The sequence below is a fragment of the Marmota marmota genome, unplaced genomic scaffold (assembly GCF_001458135.2).
Source record: "Marmota marmota marmota unplaced genomic scaffold, marMar, whole genome shotgun sequence".
NCBI lineage: Eukaryota > Metazoa > Chordata > Mammalia > Rodentia > Sciuridae > Marmota > Marmota marmota.
In genome coordinates, this window is record NW_025999863.1 from 3,223,297 (window position 1) to 3,232,621 (window position 9,325).

Here is a 9,325-nt window from a genome sequence, read left to right on the forward strand (position 1 = left end):
GCCCGTCAGTGCCCGCCCCGCCCCGGGTCGTGTCCTCAGCCTGGCACCCGCCCGCAGAGGTCCCCAAGCCCAAAGCCCTCGCCAGGGGCCCCCCGCAAGGCAGGTGCTGGGCTTTCCCGCAGGCTGGGCCCTGCAACGCCTCCCCGGCCGCTGGGGGCCTGTCCAGGCAGCTGGTCCGCAGGGAGGCAGGAGGCCGGCTCGTCTGTGCCCCTGGACATTCAATGTGCCCAGTGTGAATGTGATCTCAGGAAGTCCTCTCCTGCTTGAAGTCCCCTCCTGCTCTGGGCCTCAGTTTCCCCACCTGTGTGTCTGAATCTTATGATTTGTGACCTAGGGCAGGGTCTCTGGATGAACACGACCTCGCTGGGACTTTTGGGGCGTCTCTGTCCATTCCAAGAGACACTGTTTGGATTTAATGTACTGAGCCTTGATGTCCTCTTCCCACTCAAGGCAGTGGCTATCTGACATCCCTCCACCCAGAGATCAGGGTGGCTGAGCCCATCTCGCCAAGCGTGTGTGAGGCCCTCCCGTGTCAGTACCTCCGTCTGCACCATGGCCGGCCGCTGCGTCCGCAGCATCTTCACCGTCTGGAAGATGTCCACCACGCCTTCGTACCGCATTCGCTCCAGCACGATGCTGAGCGTGATGAACACGCCGGTCCTGCCCACGCCGGCACTGCAGGACAGGAACCGCGGTCACGGCTGGTGGCTACACTCCCCAACCCCAAGCTGCACCGCCAGGCTCCGCCTCCGCAGCCACGAGGCTCCGCCTCCCCAGCCGGGCTGGGGCCTGGGGGGGCTGGGAGCCTCACCTGCAGTGGACGGAAATGGGGCCGTCCTGGCCGAACTGCTCCTTGGTCTTATGCACTTGGCCGATGAAGTCGATGAAACCCTCCCCCGATTTTGGCACACCCTGTTCTGGCCAGTCTGTGAACTGGAACTGCCGCACCGTCCGCGACTGGCCGTCCTGGAATGGCGAGAGGACACCCGCTGCTGGTACCTGGCGCTCATGGCGGCTTCCTGGGCACCAACCTCAATCCCAGCTCCAGCCTCAGACCCGATCGGCACATCACCCGCCACTCCTTGCCCTGGCGCCCTCCTCTGCCACTCCTCACCGCCCAAGGTGCCAGCACCAGCCTCTGCCTTCACCCAGTGACACCACCTCAGACGTCATTGTGTCAACCAGGATGGCAGAGCACGGGCTCCCTCCCAACCCCCCCTCGTCACTGCAGGAACGCCTCATCACACCCGACCAGGGCCACCTCCCCTGCGGCCTCACCACCCAAGGCCCCCTGCTGCCACCTCGCCTCCCACCGTGGTCTCCTCCTCCTGCCACCTGCTTTCTCCAACCCCACGCGGGCCAGAACGGCGACACCCGGCGCACCCACCTCCTCTGCCGGTCTGTCCCCCACCCAGCGGCTCTGTCCATTGGTCTCCTACCACGGACTGTCCACTCATCTTTCTGGTCCCCTGTGGCCAATGTCCGCCCTTCTCTGGTGCCACAGCTGATGGGCATCACGCTTGCTGACCCACTGCATGTGCCCCATGGCTTGCCCACGTGTCGTCCGTCCACGTCCTCCTCTGCCAGCCTCCCCCGCACACGTCACCAGCCTGTCCCCCTCCCTCCAGCGGTCCCTGGTGCCATCTCACCCCACTGTCTGCATCGTCTGGACCAGTGTCCCCCATTGTCCCACCCGGCCTTCCCCTGGTCCCTGGGGGCCACCTTCCATTGTCACTCTTCACAGTGGCCCTTCTCCCAACACAGGCCACCACTGTTGTCCTATTGACGGGTCCCCATCATCCCTGGCCACTCCGCAGGGCCCGGTCACCAGCTCTCACCTGCCCTTGCAGCCCTCTAACCCTCCCCCACAGGGAAAAGCCCCCTCCTTCTTTCCTGTGATCTTCTTGGGCCCCTTCCCCAGGGAGTCATGTGGGGGCACAGCAGGCTCAGCACAGGACCGTGACCCTCTTTCCCACCCACCTGGTGGGGGAAGGCGGGCCCACCCATCACCTCTACTGACAACCTGGTCTCTGCCCCAGGGCCTTTGCTCTGCCCCACTCCACCCCCTCCCTAAGGGAAGGTGGCACTGGCCCCAGCCCCTGCTGGCAGCTCACCCTGGCGTCTGTGACCTTGAATTCTCGAAGGATGTACTGAGGCATGTTGTACTCTGCCATGGGGTCCACCACAAAGTACTGGTAGCGGGCAGAGCGCTCAGCTGGCCAGTACTGGTGACACTTCTCCTGTTGGAGACAGGGCTGGGTCAGCCCCTGGTCCAGGCCCGCCCGCCGCCCGCCGCCCTCCGTGGCTCCCGCTCACCCGGCCCATCTCCCGCAGCTTGGTGAGCATCACCACGATGGTGGAGTTGTTCTCCCAGAGCATGCGCCAGAAGTCCTCTGTGGTCTCTGCCAGTGGCCCCTGTGTCGCGATGTAGGCCTTCTGCTGCCTGCAGGACAAGGGGTGTGAGTGACCCCTCCCTCCAAGACACTTAAAAATATCCCCAGATGTTGCCAAATATCCCCCGAACAACCAGATTGGTTCCACTGGAACCTGCTGTGGAAGGGTCGGAAGAGCCCCGCTGTGGCAGCGGCCATCACTAACGGTGGAGCTGAAGACTCCTGCCCAGCCCCGACCGCCTCTGTCTCCCACCAGACTGAAAAGGCAGGGCCAAGGTTCTTCCAGGCCTGGACCCACCCGGTGGCGCCCGGGGAGGTACCTGTAGCCATCGATGAAGCTGGCGTTGATGTAGTCGGACCCCTCCACGCCCCGGATGGGCTGCAGACAGACACGCGTGCTCTCGTAGGGCATGATGTTCACCAGGCGGTTCTTGAACTTGTTACAGGGCAGATTGGCACTGATGAAGCGGGACGTGTGGGCCTTGGAGTTGGCCAGGCGCTGCCGGGAGGAGCCGCCAGGGCGGCTGTCAGGGTGTGGAGGGCACCTTGGATCCAAAGGACCCGCGGCTCCTCCGGCCTCCAGCCCGCCCTCCCACGGCGCCTCCCACCGTCACCTTGAACTCCAGTTCCATGCCGGTGACGTGCTCGCCAGGCTCCACCTGGGCCAGCTTCTGGATGTAGGAGTAGAGGCTCCGCGCGGGCACCTCCGTGTTGCCGCAGCCCACGGCCTCGAGCAGCGCCTCGTGGATGAAGCTGTACTGGTCCTCGGTCTGCACCATGTAGTTGCGCTGGGAGCGCATGAGCGTCACGTGCCCGTACACGTCCACCGTCTTCTCGGGCTTGATGCGCTCCAGCATGGCGTCGATGACGATGAAGCAGCCCGTGCGGCCCACGCCGGCGCTGCGGGACAGGGCGGGCATGCAGGCGGCTGCGGGCAGCGCGGGGAGGGGCAGTGGGCGGGGCAGGACAGTGGGCAGGGCAGCGGGCGGGGCAGGACAGTGGGCAGGGCGGGGCAGTGGGCGGGGCGGGGCAGTGGGCGGGGCAGGACAGTGGGCAGGGCAGCGCGGGGCGGGGCAGTGGGTGGGGCGCACCTGCAGTGCACCACGATGGGGCCTGCGTCAGGCGGGTTGCAGGTCTTGACCCGGCGCAGGAAGGCCAGGAAGGGCGTCGGGTACTCGGGCACGCCGTGGTCGGGCCACGCTGTGAACTGGAACTGGCGAACCTCGCGTTTCTCACTGGAGCCGTTCTGGGGACCACAGGGGCGTGGCCTGTGACTGCACCTCCCCCAGGTGCTCGGACAGCACTGGCTGCAGTACCTGGTCCTGGAGTGCCCTGCTCGGTGTCCTGCCTCCACAGCACCTGGCTCGGAGCCTCCCACTTCCCCTCCTCACGGTGGCCACCTAGGTCCAGACCTGTCACTGCCCCCTGGACCACCACACTTGCCTCCGTCAGGGGGTTCCTTCCACCCTGGAGCCTGTCCTCCCCGGCGGGCAGCCGGAGGGCCCCTGTGAGCACAGAGTGAGGCCCCCTCTCTGCCCACAGCCCTCCATGGCTCCACCTCCCTCAGGGTTAAAGTCCACCCTCCTTGAGGCCCACAAGATCCTGCCTCTCCCCAGCACTCGCTCTGTTCCACCCATGTGCCAGGCCTGTCCTGCCTCAGGGCCTTGGCATGGACAGTACCCTCTGGAGGTCTCCACGTGGCTCCCTCCCCACCTCCTCCAGGTTTCTCCGCCCACACCCTATTCTACAGTGAGAGCGGTCACCTCCCGCGTGCCATCTGTATCTTGTCAATTACAGGAGGACATTTATCTGTCCCTGGGGTGTTGTGGCGCCCAGGTGGGGATGTGGCGCCCAGTCCAGGCTTGAATTCTTAAGTCCCTTTGTTCACCTGCTCAGTGTTGTGGCACTCGGGCCAGGCAGGGGCTTGACGTCAAGGGCCTAGCCAGGTGTCTGGGACACAAGTGGTGCCAGTAGCACTTCTATTGTGATAATACCCTGGGTGGCAGAACCGTACCAGTTCAGAACCATCAATGCAGAAGAACAGGTACCATACTAGTATGGACAGCAGCCATCAGTTAAATATGTATCTACAGGTTCTCTGCACCCAGCCCTGACGCCATGGGGCTGGCAGTATTACCCAGCTCCATCTGGTAGCCCCTCGAAGGCAGGACCAGAACTCTGCTAGGGCCCCCATCACACGCCCAAATTAAGGGGGGGCCAGAGGTTAAGTAGGCCAGGAGGCCTGGGCTGCATGCTCAGCTAGGCCCAAGGCTGGCTGTGTCCGGCTGGGGCAGGCCCTCTCAGCCTGCGTCTCCCCACCTGTGGGGCCGCCTCGTGGGAGTGTGGTCAGCCCAGGGCCATGCCCGGGTTGCTGTGTCCTAGAGGGGCGCTCTGAGCAGGAGCCACGGCCTCGGTCTTCCCCCGCCAGCCTGGGCTCTACCTTGTGCAAGGAGAAGGTCCGCACGCAGAACGTGGCCAGCTCGATGGTGTCCAGCAGTGTCACCTGGATGAAGCCGTACGTCTCGGTGCCTCGGTTGGGCCAGTACTGGTCACACTTGATCTGTGCCAGGCAAGAGCGGGGTAAGCCCGGGGCAGCCGGCGCAGGGCTCGAGGGCCGAGGGGCCGGGCCTCACCCGCGACTTTTCCTCCAGCCGTGTCATCATGACGATGGTGGCTGACCGCTGCTCCCACACCATGCGCCAAAAGTCTCCAAAGGTCTCTGGCAGGGGCCCCTGCGTGGCGATGTAGGCGTTCTGCCGCCGGTAGCCGTCCACGTAGTTGGCGTTGATGTAATCGCTGCCCACGATGCCTACAGCAACGGCAGCGGGCACCGGGCCTCAGTGGGCTCACTCGGGCCCACCACCTCCTGGTGCTGCCCCATGCCCCGAGGCCACGGGGCAGCAGTACTTCCTGTCACCCACGTCACATCTGGCTGCTAGGCACTGTTACGGGGTATAAATGCCACACATTCTGTATGGTGCTACTGGGATACCACAGCCATGGGGGTCAGGTGGCCCTCGATGATGGTGCCGCCCTGCGCACTCTAGGGTACTGAGCGTGTTCTTGGGCTCCCCGCACTTGATGCTGTAGCACTCCCATCACCCAAACTGTGACAACCAAACACGTCCCCAGACATTGCCAAATGCTCCTAGGCAGCAGAACTCCCTGATTGCACCGACGTAGGAGGACAGATGGAGCTACATATCAAGAGCAGCCATCAGTTAAATACTTATCTAAAGATGCTCAACAAACTCCAGTGGACCAGGTCAGGTATAAACCAGAACTGGGCCTCGGTGGCAGGACAGGACAGTGTGGGGTCTGAGCTTTGTGGGCCAGAACACCGCAGCAGAGCCTGGGACCCGGGCTGTACCTTCGATGGGCTGGAGGATGACCCGGGAGTGGTCGTAGGCGATGACGTTGGCGTAGCGGTTCTTGGGTTTGTTCACCTCCAGGTTGGAGTGTTCCCACGTGAACTGCTGTCCGGGGTCAATGGACTGTGGAGAGGGCAGGAGGTGGGCATTCAGGCGGGCATCTGGGCCCCGGGAGGGTCGGGTGGGGCGCGGCTCACCTCATACTCCTGGGAGAGCTTCAGGCTGTCGTTGGCTTTGAGGCGCTCGGTGTGCTCCGCCATGTCCCCGATGGGGACGGGCGGGTGGCTGAGCATGCCTAGGGGAGAGCAGACCGGCCGGCGTCGGTCAGGGGGGCCGGCCCTGGGGCAGGCCGGGTGCTGGACAGTGTGAGTCGGCCATGGACAAGCTGAGGTTAGGGGGTGGCAGGGTGGCTCACGAGGGGCCTGCTGTTCCAGTGCTGGCCGGTCCTGGTCCCCCCCACCCAGCTGGGCGCGGGGCTGGAGGAAGGTCCCCAGCACCTCAAGCTCAGTGCTTCATGGCAAGGCGCAGGCGGGTGGCTGGAGTGAGGGGCCAGGTGCAGCCAGGCCTCGGGCAGTGCCGTCCCCAGGCAGGGGCTCAGGCCCAGCAAGGCCGCCGCCGCTGCCGCCGCGGGGCCGAGGCTCAGTGAGTGTGCTGTGGGCTCCTGTCCCTGCCCTGGCTTGGGCCCGCAGGGGCAGCAAGGCCCTGTCAGACCCCTGCCGGCTCCCAGCCCGGGAAACGGGTCGCACACCGAGACCCGCAGGCGGCCTGGACACCCGCTGTGCAGACCCCCAGCCACTTCCCAAGACGCCGCGTCCCAGGGGCCTCGGGAGCCTGCCTGCCCCTGGGCGCCTCCCGTGCGGCCCGGGTCTCACCCACGCCCCACGGCTCACACCCGGCCCGTCGTCCCCCGGCCACCCAGGGCCCAACGGAGCAGACCCCGCCCTCCCCAAGGTGCCAGGTGGGACAGGTGGGCAGAGGCCGGCCAGGAGTGGACGCGCGGACAGACAGGAGGCAGGATGGACAACCCAGGATGAAAACAAACAGGGAGGAAGCGAGAACAGACACGGGACTAACTTTCCACGTGAGACCCCGGCTCCCCTGAGGGGGCTGCTGAGGCCTGAATCTGCAGAAACAGCAAACAAGCAATCAATGAGGACTCGGGGCCGCCCGCCCCCGCTGGCCACCGGGCACACGGGGCACAGCCGCCCGGGCCCAGCCTGCAGCCACAGAACTGCAAGCTTGGATTCCTCTGGCCGGCCAGGGGCCAGTGTTGACCCAAGGCCCCAAAGATTTAGGATCCTCTTTCGACATGTCCCCAACCCCAGCCCATCCTGGCCTTGGGTCCTGTTGAGGCCAGCAGAGGGCATATGGGGAAAGTGGATGCAGGATGGTGAGGGAGAAATTAGGAGGCAGGAGAAGGACATTGGGCTCATGCCATGAGCTTTAGGGAGGACAGCAGCCACCAGTTAAACACACATTTACAACCCCCATTAGATGCAAGGAAACAGGGCGATGTGAGACAGCCCAGCGCCAGGTCAGTGTGGGAGCCATGAGGGGTGACATGTGAGGTGCTACAGGACCCCTTGAAAAGAATGCAGCCATCAATTAAACACACACACTCAACCTAGATGACAACTGAAGTGACATGAGCCAATCCAGAGATGACAAAGAGAAGAAGAGCACACACTAGGGGTGACAGAAGACACTGCACGCTCTCTTCAGGAGACCCGCAGCCATCAGTTAAATACAAATGGTCAAAATCCCGAACTGGATGAAACCGAAGTGACATGGGCCAGTCCAGAGACAGAAAGAGAAAATAGTACAGTACGGTGACAAATGAGACCCTGAGATTCATTCAGGATCACTGTAGCCATCAGTTACATAAAATTAGAATCATCTGGATGAAACATGAGCCAGTCCAAACACAGAAAGAACACATTGGGGAGAGCATGTGAGGCCAGGCCTGATCCCTTCAGGCCTGCAGTCATCAGTTAAATACAAATGTTTAAAATCCCCGTTTGATTGGAAGCAGAGTTGACATAAACCAGTGGAGCGACAGATGCAACCATGCTGTGAACCCACAAGGAGAAGAGCAGTCGTCAGTTAAATTAAAAATTCCTTATTTAGCTAGAAGCAGCTGGCATGAGCCCATTAAAGGGGGAGAAAGGGGGACGTTTGTGATTCACTGTCCGTGATCAAGGATGAGAGTCTGATCAAGTTCTTCTCCAGGTGAGAGCGCGGTCGCTCTGCAGTGACCGAGGGGCCCTGCCACCAGAGGGCCGGGGTGCAGGGCGGGCGATGGTGCTGTTTCTGTGCCTTGCTAGGGGCACATCCCTAGGTCAGTGCAGAATGGCCAAGGACCACCCACGCCCCACTCCACGGGTGCTGCGGCTGGAGAGGTGGGGAAGCACGGCTCCTCCTGACCAAGCAGTGCCCTTTCTATTTTGAAATGTTCTTTAGGTTCCCAGAAGACAGCGACCATCAGTTAAATATATCTTAAACCCAGCCTTGCTTGCTTGTGTGCAGAGCCACCCGGGAGTTCCGGGCCCAGATCCACTTAGGGAGGGTGGTGTTTGGGAATCAGGGTTTTGGCTGCACCCACTGGGATTGACATGGGCTGGTCTGGGCTGTCCAGCCGGATGTCCCTCACGGTGGCAATGTCCTCTCCCCAGCTCCTTCCCTGTGGTGGGGTCCCTCACCAGGGGCCGGCACGTACCCGGGGTCTGGAAGTTGATGCGTCGCATTTCCACGGGGTCCTTGGGGTGGTGGGGGGCGAGGTCTGCGTTGTTCAGCAGGCATTTGGTGCGGGGCTCCGAGTCCTTGCGCTTACTGTACGGGGCAAGCGGGGCCATGGGTGAGCGCCAGGCGCCTGAGACGCACGTGTGCCCAAGCCGCCCCGTCAGGAAGGGCACGTCCGGCCTGGCAGCACCCTGACCGCCCTGGGCAGGCCTCCCTGGGCACCCGCCCCGGCCCAGGGGAAGGGCTGGTCCTCACCCGTCAGGCTTACTGCTCCAGCACCAGGCGCAGGCGGCGGGGGGCGGGGAAGAGGAGAGGTGAGGGCGGACGAAGGACTGGCTTGGAACCCTCTCAGCTTTGGTCTCCTCCCTAGGAAAGGGGCTCGTCCCTCCTGAGAGGACCCCACTCCACACAGACCTGTCTCAGCCCCCCCTCGGTAAGGAGATCACGCCCCGGGGGTTCGAGTGGAGGTTCTCGGCAGGAGCCAAACCACTGGACTGTTCTGAGTCTTGCCCCTGCCATCTCCCCAGGCTGTGTGACCTTGACCAAGTGGCTTAACCTCTCTGAGCGTCAGTTCCCCATCCGACCCACAGAAGCCTCTGGCTGCCAGCCTGAGCTGACCCTCCCCCAGGAGGTCACCCTGCTCGGGGAGCACAGGGCTCACTTCTTGTACAGCAGAATGGCAATGACGATGCAGATGATGAAGACCACGGCCAGCACAGGCCCGATCACCCAGATGAGGCCCTCCTCGCCGTCCACGATGGGCTGGGGGTCCGGGTTGTCCAGTTGGAAGGGGTCTGAGAAGGGGCTGGCTGCGAACGTCTG

The 9,325-nt window shown here is 63.3% G+C and overlaps 1 protein-coding gene across 1 annotated transcript in view; it reads right to left on the reverse strand.

Annotated features, from left to right (window-relative positions):
- Ptprs (protein tyrosine phosphatase receptor type S) overlaps positions 1-9,325 on the reverse strand; it is a 51,909-nt gene that overhangs the window by 3,557 nt on the left and 39,027 nt on the right. The window contains 16 exon segments of the mRNA XM_048810955.1: positions 540-675; positions 812-966; positions 2,115-2,240; positions 2,317-2,443; positions 2,714-2,892; positions 3,008-3,293; positions 3,485-3,639; positions 4,834-4,953; positions 5,027-5,202; positions 5,764-5,887; positions 5,962-6,059; positions 6,839-6,860; positions 6,862-6,887; positions 8,481-8,593; positions 8,759-8,770; positions 9,165-9,322. Of these exon segments, the coding sequence (XP_048666912.1) occupies positions 540-675; positions 812-966; positions 2,115-2,240; positions 2,317-2,443; positions 2,714-2,892; positions 3,008-3,293; positions 3,485-3,639; positions 4,834-4,953; positions 5,027-5,202; positions 5,764-5,887; positions 5,962-6,059; positions 6,839-6,860; positions 6,862-6,887; positions 8,481-8,593; positions 8,759-8,770; positions 9,165-9,322 (2,013 nt within the window).